Genomic DNA, 24,801 nt, shown 5'->3' on the forward strand with positions numbered 1-24,801 from the left:
ACCAGGGCAACCTAGATCCCAGCAGGTTCTGGCTGAAGCAAGCCATCATCGCTCCTTCTCCTGGCTTCTTCCAAGCGTGGCCCGAGGTCATGCATAATTGACCAGAGGTGCCAAAAGGCCTACTGGTACTCTTTAAATGGGGACCAGGATCTGGGGGCTGGAGGCCACAGTCTCAGAAGAGCCTTACGTCATGTCTCAAGCTAAGTGGCAGTGGGGGTGAGACCAGGAACAAAACGTGGGGCCAAAGGCACCAGTGCCCACTCGAATCAGGTAGCTCGCAGCTGCCCAGACCTGGTAGGTGACGGGCAGGGGAGGGACCCCTGTGTCCTCAGCTCCCCGTTCCTGCCACGATGCCAGGGGTCAGGCCTCCCAGGACGTAGGGGCTGCCCAGACGAGCTTCATGGAGGAAGATGCTCGGGCGGTCATGCTGGGAAGCATTCGGCCCCTCAGGTGTGCCCCCTCGAGGTATAGGCTGGACTGAGCCCCTCACGGCAGGCAGGATGGGGTGGGGGGAAGAGCACTGAAGAGGGAGTCAGAGCCCTGGGCTCTAGTCTGGGCTCTGCCCCGCTGTGCTGGGTGATCCCGTACAAGTCACTTGCCCTCTCTGAGCTCTCCCCTGTCTGCACCGATAAGGGATCAGACTGGGTGGCTTTCTCAGCCCTGACATTCTTCCACGCCCATGGGGGAGCTGGTGAGGACTCAAGGGTGGGGACCAGGAAGCCACCAGCCCATTGAGACGCACTCAGACAGGCCAGAGTGCCAGGCTGGGGGGGGGGGGGGCGGGGGCGGGCAGAAGAGCTGGTGTTTACAGTATGCACATGAGGTGGGGCTGCCTGGCCCCTTGCCCTTGCCTCTGACGCTCTGAGCCAGCTGCTGACCCTGACCTGTGCCTAGCCAGGCCTCAAGTGCTGCCCGTCCCGGGACCTGCCCCTGCCATGCCCTTGATCACCAGGAAAGTTCTCAGGCTTGCTCCACCCTGTTCACCAGAAATCACAGACCATCTCCAATGCTCACAAATGAGGAAGGCTGGCCCAGAGAGGGCAGGGACTGAGAGAAGGCCACACAGCAGAGCTGGCTGGGAACCAGGGTGGCTCCTGCTCATGTGCGCTCCTTCCTGGTGCATGACACCTGACGAGACACCTGATGCATCCTGGTCAGTGCGAAGGTGCTCCTTCCCTCCTCAGAGAGGGCGGTAATGGGGCTCTGCCAGAGCCTGGTCCCCGGGGGCACAGGGCCTCTGCCTCATGCCACTCCTAGCTCAGGCCGAAGTGGCCCAGGCCCTGTCCAAGCCACAGAGTGGACACAGCTGTGGGTGGGCACAGGGGTGACTCTGGCCCTATGCCCCCCTGGGGTCTTGGCCCCTTACCCTCCAGGCCAGAGCTGGGAAGGGAATGTCCTGGAGGTGGGGTTTGGACAGGCATGGAACCGACATTCAATCCACTGCACACAAAGCAATGAGGAAGGAGGGGGAGAGGGGGTGGGCACAGGCGGGGTGTGGGTGTGGGGTAGAGGGCCCATCAAGATCCCGATGCCCTTGACTGCAGCTGGTGGAGAGGGGAGGACGGTCAGTCTGAATCTCCTAGGTCTCTGCCCTCCCCTTCTCAGCAGGGGCTGCTCTGCAGCCCTGAAGGGGAAGGGTCAGGCCTGTTGCATGGGGGCCATCGGTGGACAGTGGGCCACCCCTCCACAGCTCCATGGGATGCTGTTTACATCAGTGAATTCAGATGTGGCCAATGGAAGAGGGTGTGGTGGGGGTAAGAGAGGGCTGTGGTATAATGTCAGGGGGTGGGCACTGCTACCCACCCCTGCAGGCCCCGGACTCACCCCAGGTGGGATCAGGGACAGCATCGCAGGGAAGGCTTCCTGGAGGTGTGGGTGTAGGTGGGGGAAATGAGAGGCATGGTCAGGAGTGAGCAGGAGGGGAGGCCAGTGTGTGGGTAGGCTGAGGGGGGAATGTGCCCCCTCCTGTAAGGTCCCCAAATTGGCAGGCAAGGGAGGGGCCCTGGACAAGGTGGCCCCTCATGCCCTAGCCCTCCCCTTGCAGACATCAAAGGCGGTCTTCGTTGCACCCCCAAAGGCCTCCACCAGCTTGTCTTCCCAGGGCAGGACGTTGCCCAGCAGCGGCCCAGTACAGTTGGCGATGCCCAGAACCTGGGCAGATGTCAGGGCGTGGTCCCACAGGTTAAACTGGGCTATGTCACCCACGAAGGCCTGGGTGGCATCAAATCGACCTCCCAGAGTATCCTGGGCCAAGAGAGCAGAGAAAAAGGAGAGGGACATGGAGTGAGGGTGCAGAAAAGAGAGAGGCAGGCCCTGTCCCAGCGGAAGCCCCTCGCCCCTGTTCTAGCCCACCCCGAAGGTTCTAGCCCCGCCCCTAAGCTGCTAGCCCTGCCCCTAAGGTTCTAGCCCCGCCCCTAAGCTGCTAGCCCTGCCCCCAAGGTTCTAGCCCCGCCCCTAAGCTGCTAGCTCAGCCCCTAAGGTTCCCCTTGGGCAGGTCTCCAATGGCTGGGTCAGACCTAGTGATCACTGCTGTGCTTTCAGGGTCCCTCTGCCTGGCCCCGCCTCCTCAGGGCCCTGGGTGGATGGGATTTCTACTTGGGCCTGAAGCTGGGATATCACCCTGAGCCTTACCTGTTCTTGGCCCAGAATAAGGATCCCATGAGGCTTGATGGGGTGCCAGGCAGCCAGGTTCTCCCCGGAGCCCCGCAGCTCCCCGTCCTGGTAGGCAGACCACAGGCCATCTCTCGTGGTCCAGGCGATGCAGATGTGGTGCCAGCCATTGTCCTTCAGGCTCAGGGGCAGCTGGGCCACCTGGACACAGATCCCCCAGCTCCAGGTCAGAGGTCACAAGGCCCAAGGCTGGAGCAGTTGGGGGGGAGCAGGAGCACCATGCCCTTCCTTCCAGGGACTGACCCAAGGCCTGACCCTCCCCTCGCTCCCAGCCAGTGTCCTCCCCACACTCCTTCCTCTTTCCCCACGACCTAACCAGACAGCTTCACCCAGACCACCAGGGACTAGTCAGGGTTGGTTTTCATTTGTTTCCGGGTAGTTTATTCACTCACAGGCCTGTAAGGTCATGTGGGGTGGGAGCGCATCTCCCATCCTACCTTCCCCTGAACACCTCACACATGCCCGGCGCACAGCTGGGCGCAGAAAGTGCAGGCAGTGGCGGAACATGCCGTGGACTCGGGCGGGGCACTGGCATCGGCCCTGGCTCTGCCACCCCCCCCCCTGGAACCCTGTGTGGTCTGCCCCTTCCTCTTGGTCTTGGTTCCCTCATCTGTGAAGTGAGGAGGTCAGGCAAGGAATGGCCAACATGCAGCCGCTCCGCCTCCTCCACCCAGGGCAGACATGGCTAATCAATCACGAGCCTAGATTCTGCCCCAGAATCTTCCCGCTGCCGTGTTCTCGGAGCCACTGCTGACTGATTAGCCGTGGCCTGTGAGGCGAAAGGCATTTGCTGCCTGTGGATGTGGAGCTCCCAACGGGCTCTTTCATCTCCTCGGTTCTGAGATCACAATTCAGGGCCACGTTGCCGAGGCCTCGTTCTGGGGATAAGACTCTGGTCCCGGCTGTAAATGAGCGGAGTCTGCACCGCGGGAAGGGCGTCGGGAACAGTATTACAAGACAAGGTAATGCAGGGCCATTTGGGAGGTGCAGAGCCGACAAAGGCCCAGAGGAGGAGGGGGTGTGGGAACAAAGACACGGCGTCTAAACACACCTGGAGGACTATGGACTATGGACTCTGACCATCCACATGAGGGAAGGCGAGTGGGGAGCATCGAGGAGCAGAGGCTTGGAGGGAGGAGTCAAGGACTCGGGAGGGAGGTTCCTGGAATGGGGCTGCCCTGCGCCCTGTCCAGGGTGCTGAAGCCCTGAGACCTGAGTGCTGACCTTGGCCAGAGCCAAGGACGGCAGCCCAGGGTGATGAAGGGAACATGGGTAGCAGGATCTAGATCAGCGGTTCTCAACCTGTGGGTCGCGACCCCTTTGGGGGTCGAATGACCCTTTCACAGGGGTCGCCTAAGACCATCGGAAAACACATCTATAATTACATATTGTTTTTGTGATTAATCACTATGCTTTAATTATGTTCAATTTGTCACAATGAAAATACATCCTGCCTATCAGATATTTACATTACGATTCATAACAGTAGCAAAATCACAGTTATGAAGTAGCAACGGAAATAATTTTACGGTTGGGGTCACCACAACGTGAGGAACTGTATTAAAGGGTCACAGCGTTAGGAAGGTTGAGAACCGCTGATCTAGATGTAGTCCACCTTCCCAGGTCTTCTCAGGACCTACTGGGTCTCAGAAAAACTTTCCCGCCTCTGGGCCCATCTCCTCCCTCCTCTTCCAGGGCACCCATAGCAGGCTTGTGCTGGGTCCTGGCAGGGGCCTCTCCATTGGGGGGTCCCTGGACCTCTCTCTCTGTCCAGGAGAACGAGCAGGACCCTGAGGCAGACGCTTCCAGCCCTGCTCCTAGAGCCGGTCGCCGGGGAAGTCACGGAATCTCCCTGAGCCTCCCCTGCCTCCCCTGGAAATGGCAGCCCCACGCCCGCAGCCTCTCTGGGACTACGAGCCCCTCTTCAGCCAGCCCAGGTCTGGCTTGTCACTGTGCCCCGGAGCCCAGCCTGGCGGGCAGCAGGCCTGGCACGTGTGCTGCGTACGCTGAGCGGGGGAACGGAAAAGACCCCCCCTGTGGAGCCCAGGAGAGTGTGGTGCTCCTGGAGGGTGACCCTGGCCCCATCCCTGTGGTCTGCCCATCCCCACTGACCTTGTCGTTGATCAGCAGCTCCATGGGGTCGGGGCCCGCCTCCAGCAGCACAATCTCATTGGCCTGCCCCAGCACTGAGTAGGAGAAGGGGGTGCCCTGGCCAGTGCCGCCCGACCTGGACCGCAGCCACATGCAGACGGTGAAGGCGTAGAGCTCGGGCAGCGGCTTCCGCACGCGCGCGTACATGTAGTTGTTGCGAATGGGGATGCTGATCTTGAAGGCGTCAGGAGGGCTGTAGGCTGAGGACCCTGCGGGGGGCGGGAGGGCGGGCAAGGTGGGAACAGTGGGAGTCAGTGGACACTGATGAGGGTGTGGTGGGCAGAGCATACTCCAGAACGGGGTGGGGGGGGGGGCGGGGAGGAGGTATACTAGTCCTTAGGCACCTGCTATGCTTCCATTCCGTTGTGCCCCTGCTTTGGCACCTTCACTCCACAATTCACTCTCCACCTCTGCTTTCAAGGACTAACTTGAGGCCCACCTCCTCTGGGAAGCCTCCCAGATTTCTTCCTCCAGAATTCCTGTCGTACATTTAAACCAGTCCCAGCTAAATGCTCATGGTTTTCCTGGTATCCCCAACTTGTCCATAAGCCCCTATGGGTGGTCCTCACAAGGTTTCAAAGATTAAAGGTTCCTGAGAGCTTATGAGCCCTAAATCTCTACTTTTCAGATGAGGAAAATGAGGCCTGGGGAAAGGAAGCCAACTTCCAAAGTCACAGAGCAAGTCGGTGACAGCCGGGGAACCAGGAACTAGTCTCCTGATGTTCATACCTGCATGTTGTCCATTAGGTCATGTTGCTCTGTCACCCTGGCATGCCAGGCCCAGGTGTTAAATGACAAAATTCTGATTCACTGAAGGTGCTATTTTGTGTGTGTGTGAGTGGGGGGTGGGGGAGGTGCTTACATGCATGAACTTTGGAATCGGACTCAGTGTGAAGTCTAGACCCACTACCCACTGGCTGTGTGACCCTGGATAAGTCACTTGACCTCTCTGAGCATCAGTTTCCACATCTGTGAAATGGGGATAACAACAGTACCATCCCTCTGTGGTTTGTGAAGATTAAACCACAAGGACTTGAAAGCTGATGTGTCAAGTCCTTAGCTCACTCCCAATATATAATAGGTGCCAGAAAAGACAAACTTCATAATAATGATAATGATAAAAAATAATGGTAGTGATAGCCAGCAATCCTCTCCCTCTGTTTCCCAGCTCCTCCCCACTGTTCGATCTTCAGCAGCTGGAGAGCATGAAAATGATTTCCCAGGGACTCCCCGCCCCCAGCCCCCCAGGACCAAGGCCCTGCCTGCCCCGCCCATCGCGGGGCCCAGGACCCACCGTGCTCCAGTCCGGCTATGCGGTCCTGCAGGGCGCCCATCTCCTTCTCCACCTCCTGCCGCTGCTGGTGGCTGCTGTGACTGAGGGCCGCGCGCTCCTTCTCCAGTGCCAGCACCTTGGCCAGCAGCTGCCCCTCCAGTTTGTCCATCTTGGAGTGCAGGGCGGTGGGCACCACGGGCGCAGGGGCGGGGGCAGCCGAGAAGTTCACGCGGGCTGGGAGCTCCTGCTGCTCTCGGGGCAGAGAAAGGGTATGTGAGGCCACTCCGGGAGGAGGGGAAGGGACTCGGGGCTCAGAGACCCCGCCACCCCGGCTGAGTGACCCCAGGCAAGCTTCAGCGTCCCGTATGCAGAATGGAGCCAGCAATGCCAGCTTCAGGCAACAAACTGGTTTCTAGCCGAGCATCTTAAGATCATAGAATCAGCCCGGCTGGTGTGGCTCAGTGGTTGAGTATCGACCTATAAACCAGGAGGTCACGGTTCGATTCCCCGGCAGGGCACATGCCCAGGGTTACATGTTCTATCCCCAGTAGGGGGCGTGCAAGAGGCAGCCAGACAATGATTCTCTCTCATCATTGATGTTTCTGTCTCTCTCTCTTCCTCTCTCTAAAATCAATAAAAATATACTTTAAATGAAAGATCATAGAGTTAGACAGCTCAGGATCCAAATCCAGCCCGACTGTGGTCAGAGGGGTGTGTGCTGGCATCAGAGAGCAGGCTGGCTCCCGCCCTCAAGGACCTACTCCTTCATGACTGACGCTGCCCCTGATGGGCCCTTGAAGGGCAGGCTGTCTTCGTCTTCACCCGTTCACTCGCCAAGCTTTGGCACGGGGCAGACCCAGGGGCTTCTGGGATAGGGCTCCAGTGCTGTAGCCACCCAGGGTGGTATGTGGTTAAGGCCGCCAACTCCGGAGTCAGACAGCCCAGGGTTCAAATCCAGCTGGAGAACCAGCCTGCTGTGTGACCCTGAGCAAATGCCTCTACCTCTCTGAACCCCTGGTTCCTCACATGCAACACGGGGGCAACTGTCGCTGTTTAGAAGGTTTGTGGGGACGATTAAGTGGTAAATGCCAATAGCAGAGCGTGTTGATTGCAATTCCTGCCTGGGGCTGAGGAGCTGGAGGGACTGGTGCTCCGTTCTGCCACGCCACCCCGAGATCGGGGGCAGGTGGGCTGACTTGACACCCCTGTTATACTAACTGTCACTACCCGGAAGGTCCCTTCTCATGCCCCAGGGTCCTAGGAATCCTGACTCTGGTGCTGACTAAACACAATGCCTCAGTTTCCCCTTCTGTAAAACAGGGACCCTGGCCACTCTCTGTTCACCCCCAGGATGGATAAAAGGAAGTAAAGGCCCTCGCGGACTGTACAAGCAGAATGCAAACTGTGAGGCTGGAACACATCAGCAGACAGGGAGCTCGCTACCTCCAGAATCTTCCCTTGACCACAGACGGCCCACGGCGGGACAGGGCCAGCCACGCCCTGCGTTGGAAGTGGCCGGACTTCCCGGAAACCTTGGGCTGAGGCAACTCATAGAGTGCACCCCATCTCAGTGCTGCAGCTGGATGTCCTTGGTCCCAGCACTGCTCTGTCCTCAGTTTCCCTCCTTCCACGGTGCCAAGCTCGGCATGAGGGGCACACATCTGAGGAGTGTGCCAGGCCGATCCTTGGCACTTTACACGTATTTACTCACGACTCCTGACAGCTCCTTTTCTTGTTGGTACTGCGAGTGTCCCCATTTCACAGACAGATACACTGAGGCAGGAGTCCTTTTGAGTTTTCTACGATGGGCCGGGCAAAGCTGCCACCTCTGCAGCCAAAGCCTTCCCTCTCTAGTAACGCGTCGGCCTCCCTCAGAGCGAGACGGACCTGGCAGGACGAGCAGGACGCGGAGTGCTTGCTGCTCACACAGACACGGTTTCGAGGGAACCGCGCGGGCTGAGGGAGCGGGCGCACAGCTGTTCTTTTGTCAGAGCCACCAGCTCCGCCGCCAACAGGAAGACCGGGGGGTGGGGGGTGGGGAGGGGGGGCTCATCGGATCGTGTGCAGCCCCCTCCCCGCCGTGACTGAATCAGGAGAACATGACTGCGCCCCCCACTTTCCCATCTGCTGCGGGTGCCGGCTGTGCTGCGTGGGCTTCCAGCCGGATGCCAAGTGGGCCCCAAGCCCAAGCTGGTGGGGGAGAGGATGATGCCATCACCCCCACTCAGGTCCTGATGAGGCAGGAAAATGGGGGCTCAGACCCCACCGTCTGTCGTGCTGGGATTCGGGGTGGGGTTTGCTGTAGCTGCAAAGCCTGGAGGCAGAGACCAGGGTTCCAGTTCTGCTCCGCGCCCGCGTGCTGGGCTCATTAGCGCTCATAATAAGAATTAGCGGCGGCAGCTGGCCTCACTGAGGGGGCTTGTGCAAACAGTTCAGCCCTCTCAACAGAGAGACCAGGAGGCCCACTTTGCAGATGAGGGAACTGAGGCTCAGAGAGGTAAAGCCACCTGCCTAGGGTCACAGAGCTGCGAAGTGACAAAGCCAAACCCCAGCCCAGGCCCTCCTGATTCTAGACCTGGTTCCATTCCTCAGTTCTACCCTGCCAGTCTGGGGCTCCGCTTGTTGGTCTGTGAAGAGGGCACGGTGCCAGCTGCCCTGCCTGCCTGGAGGGCCGTGAGAAGCCTGGGAGGGCCTGGCAGGCGGGGTCACCGTGGTTTGGGGCAGCTTCACAGGGGGACGGGATACGAGGGACCGGCCCATGCGGGGTGGCTCAGAGGCTGGGAGTATGTGGGGAGCACCCACCCACCTCATCTCCTTCGGGGAGCAGAGGGAAGGTGCTGGCTTTAGGGTCAGGGTCCCACCCGCTGCACAGCTCACCCCTGCCCAGGACAGCACGGGGCCCAGCTCCCAGGCAGCAGCGGAGTCTGCCTGAGCCCACAGCCTGGCTCCACCAGCCCAGTGACTTTGTTATGTAAAGCTGTGTGCCTCAGTTTCCCCATCAGCAAGAAGGGTAGGGTAATACATCTCATAGCATGGCAGTGAGAATGAAGTGAGGTAACATAATGCACTGAGAGTAGAGGTGGCACACGAATGCAATGTAAATGTCAGCGTTATTATTATCGCTAATATACTTCGATATCTCGTGGAGGAAACAGCTGCTCTCCATCTCCAACCATAAATCTCACCCGAGGATATTTCCCCCCGTTGATTTTCAGAGAGAGTGGATGGGAGAGGGAGAGACAGAGAGAAACATGGACATGAGGGAGACACATCAATTGGCTGCCTCAGCACATGTCCGACTGGGATCAAGCCTGCAACTTAGGTACATGCCCTTGACCGGAATTGAACCCGTGACCCTTCAGTCCACAGGCCAACACTCTAACCCCTGAGCCAAACCGGCCAGGGCTATAACTCTTTTTGTTTAATCACTATATTGAGAAAAAAGCAAGTTACAGAAGAACAGTTAGATACCATTTAAATAAAGCTGCAAAGATTCAAAACTAGATCACGTATTTGTAAAAGCATGAAAATGCATGGAGAGATACATGCAGATGCAGGACGTGGTGGCACTCTCTTGGGGGTGGGCACCTGGTAGCGGCCTGGATGGTATTTTATTTTTTAATACGTTTTTATTGATTTCAGAGAGGAAGGGAGAGGGAGAGAGAGGGAAACATCCATGATGAGAGAGAATCATTGATTGACTGCCTCCTGCACGCCCCCTGCTGGGGATCGAGCCTGCAACCCAGGCATGTACCCCAACTGGGAATTGAACCATGACCTCTGGTTCATAGGTCGATGCTCGACCAGTGAGCCACACCATCCGGGCTGCCATGCTTTTCTTTAAAGAAAAAAATGGGAGAACATCCAAAATCAGTCTTTGAGGGTCAAACTAACCCTTAATCTTAACTGTGGCCAGACCCGGCCCTGTGGCCCCTCCCTCGTCCACTCACCTGGGCTCCTACCCTGGCCCCCTCCAGACGGCAGCCAGGGGCAGCCACCTCCCTGCAAACCCGACCGCGTTGCTTAAAGTCCTTCAACAGTCCCGTCCCCCCCGCCAGCAGCCCCTGCCCTGTGAGCACAGTCCTCACTGCCCACCGCATCCCAGCTACATTCATTCCTGCCCAGGCCCCAGCCGCCGGCTCCCTCTCACCCCAGGGCCTCCATACCTGCTGCTCCTCCTGCCTAGGACACTCTTCCCGCCCCTCACCCACCTCTGTGGCCAGTGCCTGCTCAGCTCCTCATGGCGGCTTCCCTGATGCCTGAGCTAAGATGCTCCAAGGAAGAGGGAAAAGGGGCTTCCCTGAGGGACGGCAGGGCCTCATTCACTAACTCCTTCCTCCCTTCCTTCCTCCCTCCCTCCCTCCCTCCCTCTCTCCCTCCATCCGTCAACACGACGCGGCAGCACAATGTCGCAAGCACAGGCCTGACACTCGTGCCGCACAGGCCTGTGTCATTGCCAGGCTCCCCCCTCACCGGACCTGTGGCCCTGGGCAGCTGCTCAGCTCCCATGACCCTCAGTTTCCTCAACTGTAAAATGGGGATAACATTTATGTTTTGGGATTGAAGCGATGACAAAATAAAAGCACGTACGTAAAGTCTGGCCTATAATAAGTGGCTGATGAATGCTCTAACCATTGTCATCATCGCTCACTACGACTGAGGGGCAGGAGAGCAGGTGGCCGTGACTAGTCCCCCAGCGGGTGTGGGCCCTGGGCCAGGCTGCCGCGACCCAACTCCCAGCGAGTGACTGAGCAAGGTTCTCCCGTCGCTGCCGCCCACCCCTACTCCTCCACCCCGGTTTTTAAAAAATTGATTTTGAAGAGAGAGGAAGGGAGAGAAGCACTGATGTGAAGAGCGAGACATCAATACGCACCCCCCACCCCCACTCTGGCGATCTAGTCTGAAACCCGGGCATGTACCCTGACCAGGAATCGATGGGACGGTGTTCAATCAATTGAGCCACACCGGCCAGGGCCTGGGGCAAGGTTCTCTGAGCCTCCGTTTCCTCATCTGAGAAATGTAATGGCACCACGGTTCCTGTGGGACTAAATTTTAAGGCCCTCAGAACAGGTTGGCACAGCCGGTGCGCTCAGCCCTGCTGCCTCTTGTAAGTGCCAGGTGCTGTGGCTCCAGAGGTGAATGAGACCGCTGTGCCGGCTGCGGGAGCGCCCTCGGCTGGAGGCGGACGGGGCCCTGTGACAGCCAGAGCCAGGGGCAGGGGTGGAGGGGCGGGGGGCAGGCGGCAGGGGGCAGGGGGCGAGGTGACTCAGGGGAGGACTCAGACTGGCCTGCCTGTCCCCTGCCTTCCCCTCCAGGAGCTGGCCACCCAGGCTGCCTCCACCTACCCTGGGTCGGGGAGGGGCAGGAGAGCGAGTGGTGGAGTCACCCTGACCTTTGGTCCTGGTGCCCTGTGCCAGTTTGGAGCTGTGATAAGAAGAAGACAGCCGGTATGGCCCAGTGGGCAGAGCATCAGCCCATGTACCGAACGTCATGGGTTCGATTCCTGGTCAAGCGCACGTACCTGGATTCCCTCCCCCGCCCCCACCATCAGGGCCCCTGTGGGAGGCAACCAATCGATGTGTCCCCCTCACATGGATGGTTCTCCCTCTCTCCCTCTCTCCCTCCCTCCCTTCCTCCCTCCTTCTCTCCCTCCCTCCCTATCTAAAATCAATGGAACAATATCCTCGAGTGAGGCTTAACACCAAAAAAAAAAAAAAGAAGAAGAAGATAAATGGGCCTCTGTGCACCAGGGTGCCAAGTCGGGGTGCACGTGAGGACGAAGAGGCCAGGAGATGGGGAGAAGGCTCCTTGAAGCCCCAAAGTGATCGGACACCCCCACCCCCAGGGACCCCCGCCTCCCCCTTCAAGTACTCCCTGTTGAGAAGGCCACAGAATTCCCTCCGGCCCTGCCTGCCCACACACCTGCTGGGCCCTGGCCAAAAATATGCAGCAAAGGGAGGCCCCTCCCTCCAGACCATGTTACTAGAAAATCCTGGCTGTGTGTGTGGCCTGGAGCAAGCCACTCAGCCTCTCTGAACCCTCACTTCGCCGGAGTCACATGAGGGGTGTGTGGGGTGCGTAAGTGCTTCCGCGGTGGGTTGGTGGCTGCAGTCCGTGTCCCAGCGTCCAGTGGGGATCTTGTGCCCACGTTTGTCCTGGGAAAACCCCACCACACTCTCAGTCCCGGACCTCGCTCCACCTCCCACAGGCACGACTTCACAAAATGGCCAGCCATCATAGAAAAGGTGCTCCTTCCCATGAGTCATGAGAGGAATACAAATTAAAACCACGGTGAGTGCACTCACTCCCGCCAGGACGAGGAGCGTCTTTCAAATGACCAAACCCAGGTTGGCAGGACACGCACGCAGGTGGGCGTGTAGACGCTCGCTGCCACTTTGGAAAAGTGTTTGCCATATGTACCTCCTGACGCTAAATATATGCCTCTCCCGGGGCCCAGGCATCCACTCCCGGGGATGCAGCCAGGACAAATGAGGGCTCACAGCCACCAAAACATACCACAAGGCCGTTCACGGCTGCTTTATTTGTCATAACCCCAACCCGGAAACGAGCAAATGTCCATCCGTGAGGGATGGAGAAGTCCATGAAGGCATGTCCACAGGGACACCGCACATCATGGAGAAATAACAGCCACTGACTCACGCACCATGACCCAGTGAACGTCAGCCATAATGGAAACGAGAAGACCAGACGGGGATACGGCCGCGTCCATCTGCAGGGTGTTCAAACGCGTGTTAAGGGAGGTGTGGGGGCAGAAGCAGAACCGTGGTGCCTTTGGGAAGCACAGATTTGGGGGGTCACAGAGGAGCCTGCTGGAGATTCTTGATCTGGGTGGTGCTTTCATGGTATTTCCATACATAAATTTTCACTGAGCTGTGCATTTAAGATTTGTGTCTTTTATAAGTAAGACATGTGAGCTCTCAGATATCTTGAATGTAAGATATACCTTAAAAAAAAGTCCCACAAGGAAGGCCCTGTCCAGCTCGGAACAGCAGGCCTCCTCTCCTGCGTGAGGCCTGCCAGGGATGAAAGGCCTCAGGGGCGCAGAATGACAGGGCGAGAGGGGTCCTGCCTACCCCTCCCATTTCACAGATGGGGAAACTGAGGATCAGAGAGAAGAAGAAATTTTCTGAGGTCACAGCAGGTGGCAGAGCTGGGGCTCAAGACACCAGGTTTCTTGCTAGAATGAAGGTGCCACACTGGCAGGAACAGGGGTTAAGGGCTTCCCAGTGCGGGTACCCCACCTGCCAGCCACAGGGAGGGGGCATTGGGGTCTGCAGGTGGCTGGACGGCACGAGGTTCCACGTCCTCAAACGAAAGGCCAGTGGGCAGAATCTCACCTGCCACCTCTGCTGGCCCTCTTCTGGCCAAAGAGGCTGGGCCAGGGGAAGCAGCCCCCACAAGCAGAAGCTTCCAGAAGGGGTAGCAATATAAGAGAAAAGCAGAAGCAACCAATAGACGTTAGAAAAGGCACCAACAGATTCTCTGAGTCACGGTGTTGATCTGCAGATTTCCCTGAGAAACTGGAGGCCGGGGAGTGGGTGAGCGGAAGCTTGGGGGCTGCGCATACATGTCCCCCCCCCCTCTAAATCCTAGCCTGGGTGCATATGCCCAAGAACTCACTATTTAGAGGCCAAAGGGCCTGGACCGAACCTAGCCCCTCTTTCTACCCATTTTAAAGATGGAAAAACTGAGGCCCAAAGAGGAAAAGTGATTCGCCTAAAGTTGCAAGCAAGCAGCTCTCGGCTTCATGCCACCTGGGCTTCCTATTGCCGAGACAGCTGACAGCTGAAGGGTGTTTAGGGAGCATCTGGCCCATGGATAGAGAGGACACCGAAGCGGGGGTGGGGATTGCCTGCCTCTGGTTCCTTCAGATTCTCTGAGCCTCCACTGCCTTATCTATACGAGGAGTGTGTACAGCCCGCTCCGTCGGGCTGAAGACTGCATGAGCTCATACATATGCAGCAAGTGCCCAATCAATGTTACTTCTCATTGTTCTTGTTGTCACTGAGGCTCTCACCCGGGCCTCCTGATGATCTTGCCAGCAGGAGGAGCCCTTGAGTACTGACCCTCATCACTCTCGCTCCGGGTGCTCTGAGGCAGAAATGGCCAGGGCACTACCCAGCAAGGGCCCCTGCCCTTGCCTGTCTTTCTCACTCTCCTAAAGGTAGTGAGGTCTGGCCCCTCCAGATGGGTCTAGAGTTAATGATGAAGAACAAGGGCTCTGGGGCCAATGACAGGGTCACATCCAGGTGCCACTGCTGTGTGACATTGGGCCAGTTTCTTAACCTCTCTGAACCTTGGTTTCTTCATCTGTAAAAAGGGATAGAATAGCACTTCCCTCATAGAGACTGGATGAGGACGAAGTGAGAATGTACAGTGCCTGCTACCTGGGAAGGGCTCCGTGTGAGCTGTGCTTGTTATTAAGTCCAGGGTCTTCTGTGGCTCCCACTCCAGGATGGAAGGACGCGGCCAGCTTGCTGGGCTGGGCGAAGGATGTGGTGTGCGTCAAAGAATGACTGCTGAAATCAATCCTGAAGTTCCCTTTCACCGATAAATGAGTGTGGAAACGGAACACCGGAGCATGTGTACCTGGCCGGTGGCCACATAAATGGTCCAGGCCTTCTGGAGAGTGGTTCTTGGCCACAGCCACAAGCAGTCAATATCCTCTGACCCAGTAATACCACCCCTGGGAACTCAGCCTGCAGCAATCATTCAGCAGACTTACAAAGAAAACACACAGCTATCTGCCCGACATGACCCTGCCTTGAGCATCCAGAAGAAAAAGAATCAGAAGCCACCTACATTCCCAGCAACAAAAGCGGTGCTCAAGGGACTGAGGGATGGCAGAGCCCGCGATGGACCCCGGATATGACGGCGTTACTAAGTGGTAATTACCAGCAGTGCTGGCAGCTCAGGAACAACGTCTGCATTGGGATAAAGGACCGAGAGGAAGCGGCAAAACACATGACATGGGGGGATTAAATGTGATTCCCCCCCCCCAAAAAAATACTTATGACATTTTTCCATTAAGAGCAACAGCAGTAACAACAAAAATAAAAACACGAAGACAAACAATTTCTCCCAAGCCCTCACACAGGGCTCCCGCTTGAGGCCTGGAGAGAGAGGCTGGGCCAGCACGACCTTCCCTCCCCTTTGGTAGTTGGCCTGGTTGGGGGTGGGGGGTGGGGAAGGGATGACATGGACAGAGTGTGATCAAGGAGGGCCTCTGGGAAGAGGTGTCTCAGAACACTCTTAGATCCGTGGTCGGCAAACTGCGGCTCGAGAGCCACATGCGGCTCTTTGGCCACTTGATTGTAGCTCTTCCTAAGCCTTAGGAATACCCTAATTAAGTTAATAACAACGTACCTACCTATATAGTTTAAGTTTAAAAAATTTGGCTCTCAAAAGAAATTTCAATCGTTGTACTGTTGATATTTGGCTCTGTTGACTAATGAGTTTGCCGACCACTATCTTAGATGATATGGATGGATATGCTGGGGGGTGGGCGTGGGTACCTAGACAGAGGCAAGAAGGAACTGGGAGACGAGCCAGATCCCAATGGCAGCCTGGACAGGCTGGGGAGTTGGCACCACAGGGAGCCCCGTGGTGGCCTTAAGGGGGACCCCTGGGCCTGTCTGAAGGGGGACGGGTGGAAGGATGTGCCTGGGGGAGGGAGATAGGGACAGGCTGCTGCGAGGAGCCACAGAGAGGCGAGGCCCAGTGGGAGGAGGAGGGTGGGAGGAACCCAGCATGCCTTCTCAGAGCACACCTGGGAAGCAGAGGACCCGAGTTCAGGCAGGGACACGAGGGTCGGAGGCTGGTGGGACACCCAGAGGGAGGAGCTCGGGGAGCAGTTGGGTCCTTGGTCTGGAGCTCAGGAGGGAAACCTGGGCTGGGGAGGAAGCTGGTTTGGGGCATCAGAGCGGAATGGATGTTGGAAGCCTCCGGGTGTGGCCGAGCTCATCCAGGGAAAGTGAGATGAGAGCGGGGAGAGGCGCGGATGTTGAAGGAGGAGAACCCCGACAGGGCACAGGAAGGCAGAGGGGAGGAGAGGCGGGTGGGAGGTGCCCAGAGGACAAGGACATGGAAGCCTGTGGGAGGAAATGATCAGTGGGGTCAGAGGTCGGAGAGGGGTCCAGCAAGATAAGGACTGAAACGTTTTGTTCAGTTTATCAGCTTCAGTGACCCACCGTGTGCCGCGGTGGAAGAGATGTGTGGTGAGAAAGGAGACCCTGGCCGTCTGCAGGCATCCTTTCGAGGACGTTGGAGGAGAAGGGAACAGAGAAACTAAACGGCATCTAACAGGTGGATGGAGTCCAGCTGAGACCAATCGTCTGACTCCAGACCCCAGCTCCTCCCAAAGACCCCGAAGAGACAGGCCCTGGCTGCAGCCAGGCTCGGAAAGATCAGGTGGCCTCTCTCTGCCCGTGTCCACCGCACTCAGAAAGCAGGAGGGTGTGGGTAGGGAAGCCAGAGCTCCCCCGACCTGAGAGGCGGACCTCGTGCCAAGTCCCAGCCACCAGGACAGCCCCAACCTCAGCAGGCTACGCGAGAGCCCACCCTGCCAAAGGCGCAGGTGCTGGGGGCACAGGTCCAGCGAGCCCAGCCCTGCCAGCCCCAGACATGGGAGGAGCCACGGTGCCATCTGGGTGTGGGGGCAGGGGCTCGGGCAGGCAAGAGGAAGTTATTTGAAAACCAAAATTTTTTTTACATTAATAGAATCTATTCCTAAAAGGAGGGTTTGTTCCCATTTTTATTTTTGGCCATTTAAAAAGTTAGTAATGTGATAGCTTAGTGTTAAAAATAGCAGGCACTCAAATGGACTGAGCATACCTCCGCCCGGCATTGTTCTGGGTCCTTCACGGAGATTAACTCACTTACTCCTCATAACACCCCAGTGACGTGGGTGCTATTATTGTCCCCATTATACAGGTGAGAAAGCTGAGGCTCCCCTTCACTGCTGACCTACAGCGTTTTTATTATTATTATTATTGTTATTTCTTGCTCTTGGCTCTCATCCTAGAAATCCCCCAGAGCTGGAGTGGGAAAAGGGGATGCTGGCCTGGCTGACAAGGCCCCCCACCCCCACCCTGGGCTTTCCTCCTGCCTGTCGCTCACCTCAGGAGGTCTCTGAGGCCCCCGTTTCTCACCTGTAAGAGGGGAGGGTGGTCTGTGACGGCTCCCTGGCTGCACTGACACCCTGTGGGGTGGGTGCTGACACCAGCACAGACTTTCTGGAGGGTCCCTCACGGGACCATGGGCATGGCCAACCTTCCAGGTGCCATCGCCTGTGCTGCTGAGCCAGAGATTTAACTGAGAGCCACGGGGAGGGGAGTCCCTGTGTTTTCTCAGCCTCTCTCCTCTCTGCCTTTGCCAGGGGGGCACTTGGTTTGGAGGGAGGAATAAAGGGGGCAGCTGGGGCTTTGGCCCCCTTTTCTCCCTTCCTTTCACAGATACAACTTTGTTGCTAATGCCCTTCCCTGCGCCTGACCCGCTGGGGGTGGTCAGTGTCTCCCGGCTGCCTGTCCGTCCTAGTCTGCCCAGCTCCCCCTCCTGGAGGCCCTAAATAGGGTCTCACAGGGAGCTAGGGGTCTGGCAGCGTCAAACGAGAAAGACCGGCCCAGGATCACATGACTGCCAGCAGTGGGCTACTGGGTCAGATCTCTGGTATCTGGCTCCCAGCCTGAGCCAGGAATGTCTGAAAAGGCGAGTGGGAGAGAAGGAACCTCATTCTCAACTCAGTCTCCACCCAGAGCTGCGAGCCTCCAGGTATCCTGGCCGGGAGGGCGCCATCTGAGCTCCTGCCCTTAGGTTAGGTCCCGGGTACCGCCCAGGCGGGGGGGATGGCTTATGGGACACTCTGATCCTCCCTCTTGGGCAGGAGAGGGGGGTTCCGAGTCCTAGCTCCTGACCCCTGGGAGTGGGTGGGGGCTGGGCTGCTTTGTCTGAAAGAAGAGAATGAAACGGGCATTTAATGAGGTCCTCGCACTGCCGCGCATTCTTACCCACCTGCGGCTTAATCAGTCCTCACCGCAAGTGGACGCCGTTGTACCCACTTTACAGATACATACGCTGAGGCTTACAGCCTCCGTCACCGTGTCAGCCGCCGACCCACGTGCCCTAAGGGGGTTCTTCCTTCTCCCTGCGGGTCAGGAACCGCCCTCCCCTGGGCGCTGGGAGGCCGGAGGGTCAGAAACTAGCAGGCGGCCTCCCCGGGGTCCCTCCCTCGCGCGGCGGTGGCGGCCAGAAGCCCGGGCGCCCTCCGGCCCCTCCCACCCGCCTGCTCCCCGACGGCCGGGCGCGGGGCGTGGCGCTCACCTCCACGCGGTCGAGGCGGTCCCGGAGGGCGCGGAGCGCGTCCTCCAGCTCCAGGAAGAGCGCGGGCGAGTCCCCGGGCCCGTCGGCCATGGTGTCGCGGCGCGGCCCGGCGTCCGGGAGGCCGCTCTCGCAGCGGCCCAGCTTGCCCGTGAGCTCGCGGATGATGTCCTGGTCCGCGCGGATGCGCGCCTCCTGCTGCAGCGCCGTCTGGCGCAGCTGCTCGGCCGCGCTCTGCAGCAGCAGCAGCTCCTCGCGCTCGCCCGGCGCCCCGTCGCCCGGCTCGCCCCCCGACGGGCAGGCGGCGGCCAGCGGGGTGCACAGGAAGCGGCCGAAGAGGGGCAGCGGCGGCAGCGGGTGCGCGCTGGCCGCCGGCGCCCCGGGCAGCGCCGGGGGCCCGGCCGAGCCGCCCGCGCCGTGCAGGGCGCTCAGGCTGCGCTGCGGGCCCGGGGACCCGGCGGCGCCCGAGGCGTTGTCGGCGCCCGCGGGCAGCGCCCGCGCCCGGCTGGCCGCCAGGGGCACGCTGGCGATGATGCAGATGACGGCACCGAGGAACGCCAGCATGCCCGCGGCCAGCAGCACGGCCAGGAACTTCAGCGTGAGGCGGGCGGGGGGCGCCGAGGCCCCGGCAGGCGCGGCGGCGGGGTCGGGGCGCGGGGCCCGGGAGCGCGGGGCCGAGCGGGGCCGGGGCGGGAGGCGCCGGAGCCGGAGATGTGGCCGCGGCCGCTGCTGCCGCCGCTCTGAACCCCGGCGTGGCGAGGAGAGGAGGGAGGCGGGGAGGGGAGCGGGCGCGGCGGCCCCGCCCCGCCGGTCCCCCAGGACAGCCCTGGCCCAGCCCCGCACCCCTTCCTCGCCGGGCGCGGAGGCGGGGGTGCCGCCGGGATGCGATGCGGCGAGGGGCAGGTGGCGGCGCTGAGAGCTTTCTGCTGCCTCGGTCGCAGAGGGAGGGGACTGGATGGCCGCGCCGCGGGGCTCCAGGGCGACCCCCACCGCTCCCCTCCAGTGCCTGGCCCCCTCCCCAAACCGGTGCCAACAGCTCCCTTGCGGGTGGCCCCTCCCCTCACACCCGCGCGTCCAGCTCTGCCCAGAGCAAGCCTCACCCTCAGTCCCAGGGAAGCCTCACCGTGGAGATGCTCATAGTGAAAACGTGGAAACGGAGGCCCCCTGAGGTCAGGCCGCTGTCCAGGGTCACACAGGGGGTCCTCGCGGCAGCATCGGGGCCCAGGCTCATCTGACTGGACGCTCACTATGGGACGGTCCCGGGTGGTGTGGGGACAGGAAGAAAGAGACCTGTGTTGGGGGCTGGGGGCCGGAGATTTTGACCTCACCTCCCACCCCAACCTCCGGAGGGAGTACAGCTCACTCCCCGCCACCCCCGTTAAAAAAAAAATCTTCCTGCCCTGGCTGGTTTGGCTCAGTGGACAGAGCATCGGCCTGAGGACTGAAGGGTCCTGGGTTCGATTCCAGTCAAGGGCACATGCCTGGGGTTGCGGTGGATCCCCGGTGGGTCCCTGGTGGGGTTCTTTCCAGAGGCAGCCAGTCGGTGGTTCTCTCTCATCATTGTTGCTCCTCTCTCTCTCTCCCTTCCTCTCTGAAATCAATAAAGTATATATATATTTAAAAAATCTTCCTGTGATTTCAAAGGGTAGCAGAGTTCCTGCCCTGCCTCTGTGGGGACGCAGACCACGGAGAGAGAAGACGCCCCCCCCCCCCCCAGCCATTAGGATGGCAGCCCCTGGCGGGCATGTGGGCCCGGCCCTGGAGGAACAGCAGGAATGGGAGTGGGACGCGGTGTGGGGGTGGTGGAGGAGCCTTTCACTGTCTCCTGTCAAAAATGTCTATATATATTTTGTTGCAAATTAACTTTGCAATTAAAAACTTCAAGCCTACCCTCCTTCACAGTCCCACTCCCTCCTGTTGCAATTTTCCAGGAGGCGTTTCCTGCCCAGAGTGGGTGCCCAGGGCTGGGAGGGCACCCGGAGGCTGTGGATGCTCCCGCAGCCGCCGCCGCCTGGGATAGAGGAGAGGGGCTGGGACTCCTGGGAGTCACTGGCCAACGCCCCGCCCAGGCCGGGGAGCCCAGGCCTGTCTCCCTTCCAACCCACATTCTTGACTTGAACGGCAGAGGTTCAGCCTGGGACCGTGGCTGCCGTGTGGGCTCAGTACGGGACTGGTGGTGGGGAGACCAGAGCATTGCTCAGGAGGCACGGGTAGGAGCCATCAACCTCCAGGTTAAAGGACTGGGGGCGTGGAGGCCATGATGGTGGAGAGAACGGAATGGGCTGTGGACTGATTTTAGAGGTAGGGCTGTCAGTTGGGTCCCCCAGGAAGCACTGAGGTGGGGTTAGGCACTGAGATGGGGACGAAGGCCTGTGAAAGCTAAAAGGGGAGGAGGAAGAACGGGCAGGGAGAGCCTCAGACCTCAGTGCAGACCTGGCCAAACCTTGGCCGGCCCACCAGGAAGCTCTGGGGCCGAGAACGTCTATTAGGGAAGTTTTGCACAAATGCCCAGTCCCTAGTCCCTTTTCCTGCTCAGCTGCCCCAGAGGAAGGTGGCTTCCCCTCAAAGGCTGGCGTGCTGTCTCCACAGAAACCTGCACACAGATGTTTATAGCAGCTGCATTCATAACTGCCAAGACTTGGAAGCAACCGAGATATTCTCCAGGAGATGAATGAAGAAACAAACGGTGGCCCATCCAGGCAACGGGCTAGTATTCGCTCCATGTACTAGGAGGAAATGAGCTATCCAGCCCCAGAAAGACACGGCGGACGCGGAAATGCACATGATTCAGTGAAAGAAGCCAGCCTGGAAAGGCTACATGCTGTGTGGTTCCAACTCTGTGATATTCTGGAAAAGGCAAAACTACAGGGAAAGTAAAAAGATCGGTGTTTGCAAGGGCTATGGGGGAAGGGGAGGCGGGATGAATGGGCAGAGCACAGAGAACTTTAGGGAAGTGGACTGTTCGCTAAGACACCGCAGTGGTGATACACGTCATACATATGTCTGAACCCACAGATTGTGCACCAGCAGGAGTGACCCCTAATGGAACCTGTGGGCTCTGGGTGATGATGTGTCTGTAGGTTCATCAACTGTAACAAATGTTCCCTCTGGTCCCAGATGCTGGTAGTGGGGGTGGCTGTGCATGTGTAGGGGGACGGGGGTGCCATCTCTGTACCCGTCTGCTGTCTGTTCAATGTTGCTGTGAACCTAAAGCTGCTCTGAAAGCAAACAAAAGCTGGGGTGGGTCCTGAAGGCCCTGCAGGGGAGGCTGTCTACTGACGGCTCCTGCAGCGGAGCAGCAAGCTCGTCCCTGAAGGCGGAGCTGAGCGTGCCCCTCCAGGGCTGCCACAGTCCACCCCTTGCACCGTGAAGACCCACTTCTCCACCCCCCCAGGGAGCAGCTCTCCAAGGTCCCCCTGGGCCTCTCCTCCTGAGGGGACAGCTCCAAGTGCGGGTTTGTCGGATGCACCTCAGCCCCTATCACTGCAGTTGGTCTCAGGGTCCCGAGGAGCACGCACTGTCTCCTTCTTCACCACCCGTTCGAGTTTCCTTACACCTCTGCCGGGGGTGGGGGTGGGGGCGGGGGCGGGGGGGAGAATATTCTTTCCTTCCCCTAGTCTAGTAAAGTCCATGGCACAACATAGCTACTCAATAAATGAGACACATTAAATAAAGGGGGGAGGAAGTAGAATTGAGCAGGGAAAACCTTCAGACCATTACAAAGTCATTTCTTTTTTAAATTTGTATGTATTGATTGATGAGAGAGAGAGAGAGAGAGAGAGAGAGAGAGAGAGAGAGAGAGAGAATTTGTTGTTCCACTTATTTACACATTCATTGGTTGATTCTCGTATGTGCCCTGACTGGGATCAAACTCGTAACCTTGATGCATCAGGAAAGTGCTCTAACCATTGGAACCACCTGGCCAGGACTACAAAGTCATTTCTAAAGGAATCAGAGAACGGATGCTCGTTAGGTGGCTGGAAGGCTCTGCCACAGGCACCTGCCGGAGACAGACTTTGCACTCAGGGCTTAAGGTGACCTCCTCATTCCGGATTCGGGGCTAGAGTCCTGCATCTCGGGACTTGCTCAGTCCTGGGCAGATGGGGCCAGCTGGTCACCCTAACTATCTCCGGACTGCACTCCCTTGGTGCTGGTCCATAGCAGATACCCAACGACACGGACGCCCCCTCTTCCTGCCCCTCAGCCCCGTGCTCCCCTCCACTGCAGCATCTCCCACGTCACCCGCGTCCTGCAAGACTGTGAGCTCCTCTGGGGCAGGGACCAGCTGCGTCATCCCGTCTCCCTGTCTCCGGGGCCAGCGCTCGCGGGTACTCAAACCCCCAGCGAATGAAGACAACCCTTTGGGGTGTGCTTGTGAGCCAAAGAACCCCCTTTCTTCAGGGGTGTCCTTCCTGGACCTCTCCTTCCTGAGGGTCCAGTCTCTACCCAGAGATGGAGGCTGCCCAGGACCAGAGCCGCCTCATCCATAGAATGGGGTTGGGAGCACCTGAGAGCGTGGTCCCAAGCCTGTGTGGTCCGTTTGGCTCAAATAAACTCATAAAGAAGAAGAGATGTAAAATGGGGCCAAGGTCCCTCCCTCGCAGGGTTGAGACGAGGCTTAGGTAAGACCAGTGAGATGCCCTATGGAAGGCCTCTCAGGCACTCAGGGCAGAGACCCTTTCTTCCCAGGCCGCTCTGTGTTTCCAGGGCCGGGCACCGTGCCGAGCACTTAGGTACTACGTCTTAGTAGGTGCCCAGTGCCTGCTACCCCCTTCCTCATTACACTAGCTCCCTGGCTGGTTACCACACTGATATTACATGTCAGGGGCTCAGGACATGTTCATTTCCTTTTTTTTTTTTTTACTTCTTTACTTTTTTTTAAAAAATATATTTTATTGATATTTTACAGAGAGGAAGGGAGAGAGATAGAGAGTCAGAAACATCGATGAGAGAGAAACATCGATCAGCTGTCTCCTGCACATCTCCCACTGGGGATATGCCCGCAACCCAGGTACATGCCCTTGACCGGAATCGAACCTGGGACCCTTCAGTCCACAGGCCGACGCTCTATCCACTGAGCCAAACCAGTTTCGGCTACTTCTTTACTTTTATTCTGCAGGTGCCCGCAGTGCCTTCCTCCAGTGAAAGACAGCTCTGTCCTTCTGCTGTCTCCTCCTCCCTCCCATTTCTTTTTTTAAAAAATATATTTTTATTGATTTCAGAGAGGAAGGTAGAGGGAGAGAGAGATAGAAACATCAATGATGAGAGAGAATCATTGATCGGCTGCCTCCTGCATGCCCGCTACTGGGGATCGAGCTTGGAACCCAGGCATGTACCCTTGATCGGAATCGAACCCTGGGCCTGTGAGTGCGCAGGCTGACGCTCTATCCACTGAGCCAAACCAGCTAGGGCTCCCATCCCATTTCTGAGCAGAGCTGGGCACCATGGAGACAAGGCTCCCATATGTGTTCAACCAGCAGAGCCCTTCCCGGGGGAAGCAGGGCTCAGGGAGGGCCTGAGACGTTTGCCCATGAGCAGTGGGTGCCGGGTTAGGAGCCAGGCCAGAGGGGAGGGCCAGAAGCCAGAGGAGGGGAGCTTTCCTCTCTGGGGAAGCCCGGAGATTTCCATCCAGGGTTTCTGCTTCCCTGGAAGCTGCAACAGGAGCCAGCCCTGCTCCCAGGCTCCGGCAGGAAGCGGGGACATCTGTTCCCGGCTCAGGAGGAAGCGGGTGTCCTCCTTGCAGGGGGCCTGGGAGTTGGCTGCAGAGTGTGTGCCTGGGTCCAGGCCCAGCCGAGGAAGACGGGAAGGAGCGAGTAACACCGCCCCTTTCTGCGCTGTCAGGGCGGGGCTGGTGTTCCTACTGTGCCACTACCATCGGGTCCTCCTTCCCCCTCCCCACACCTTCTACTCTGCCAGCCCCTCCCTGCGGCAACCCTGGAGCCCCATCATCACCCCTGTTTCTCAGGAAGGAAATAGAATCTCTGAGAGAGGCAGTAGTTCGCCCGGGTCCCGTGGTCAGTGGGTGCACACCTGGGACTGAATGTTTCAGATTCCACATCCTGTGTTCTCACTCCTGCCCCGTGAGCAGGCGGCCAAGTTCCGCCTGGGCCTGCCCTTTGCCCTGGACCCAGACCACCCTTCTCCAGGCCCTTCCCCAGGATCCTCCTACACCCACTGGCCACCGCGGCCCCCACCTGCCCTCACCCAGCGCCCATTGCACTGACCTGTCACTTCCCCGCAAGGCTGAGGGCTCCTTGAGGCGTGGCACCGTGCCTGCGTCCTGGCTGGGTCACGGGCACCCAGTGTGTGTTCGGGGGGCGTTAGCTTTGTGCACGGTGGAACCAGCTTCTCCTGAAGAGGGGGGTTTCTGA

General features: G+C 58.7%; 1 protein-coding gene across 1 annotated transcript; it reads right to left on the bottom strand.

Annotated features, from left to right (window-relative positions):
* Nucleotides 1–1,882: 1,882 nt before the first annotated feature.
* NPTXR (neuronal pentraxin receptor) lies at nucleotides 1,883–19,018 on the bottom strand. Its single transcript, XM_081085150.1, has 5 exons — nucleotides 18,434–19,018; nucleotides 6,116–6,341; nucleotides 4,783–5,030; nucleotides 2,632–2,811; nucleotides 1,883–2,244 (listed from the first exon to the last, which is right to left on the bottom strand). Exons 1-5 carry the CDS (start codon nucleotides 18,992–18,994, stop codon nucleotides 2,020–2,022), a joined length of 1,440 nt encoding a protein of 479 aa, XP_080941276.1. The 5' UTR covers nucleotides 18,995–19,018; the 3' UTR covers nucleotides 1,883–2,019.
* Nucleotides 19,019–24,801: the final 5,783 nt, after the last annotated feature.

The sequence above is a fragment of the Myotis nattereri genome, assembly GCF_964212035.1.
Source record: "Myotis nattereri genome assembly, chromosome: 2".
Classification (NCBI taxonomy): Eukaryota; Metazoa; Chordata; class Mammalia; order Chiroptera; family Vespertilionidae; genus Myotis; species Myotis nattereri.

Excerpts from the sequence above, each read along its gene's own strand:
- NPTXR (XM_081085150.1), bottom strand. The coding sequence starts at position 18,994 with ATGCTGGCGTTCCTCGGTGCCGTCATCTGCATCATCGCCAGCGTGCCC. Across the intron at positions 6,342-18,433 it reads ACCGCCTCGACCGCGTGGAG|CAGGAGCTCCCAGCCCGCGT; the intron begins GTGAGCGCCACG and ends CCCCGAGAGCAG. Across the intron at positions 5,031-6,115 it reads CATAGCCGGACTGGAGCACG|GGTCCTCAGCCTACAGCCCT; the intron begins GTGGGTCCTGGG and ends CGCCCCCCGCAG.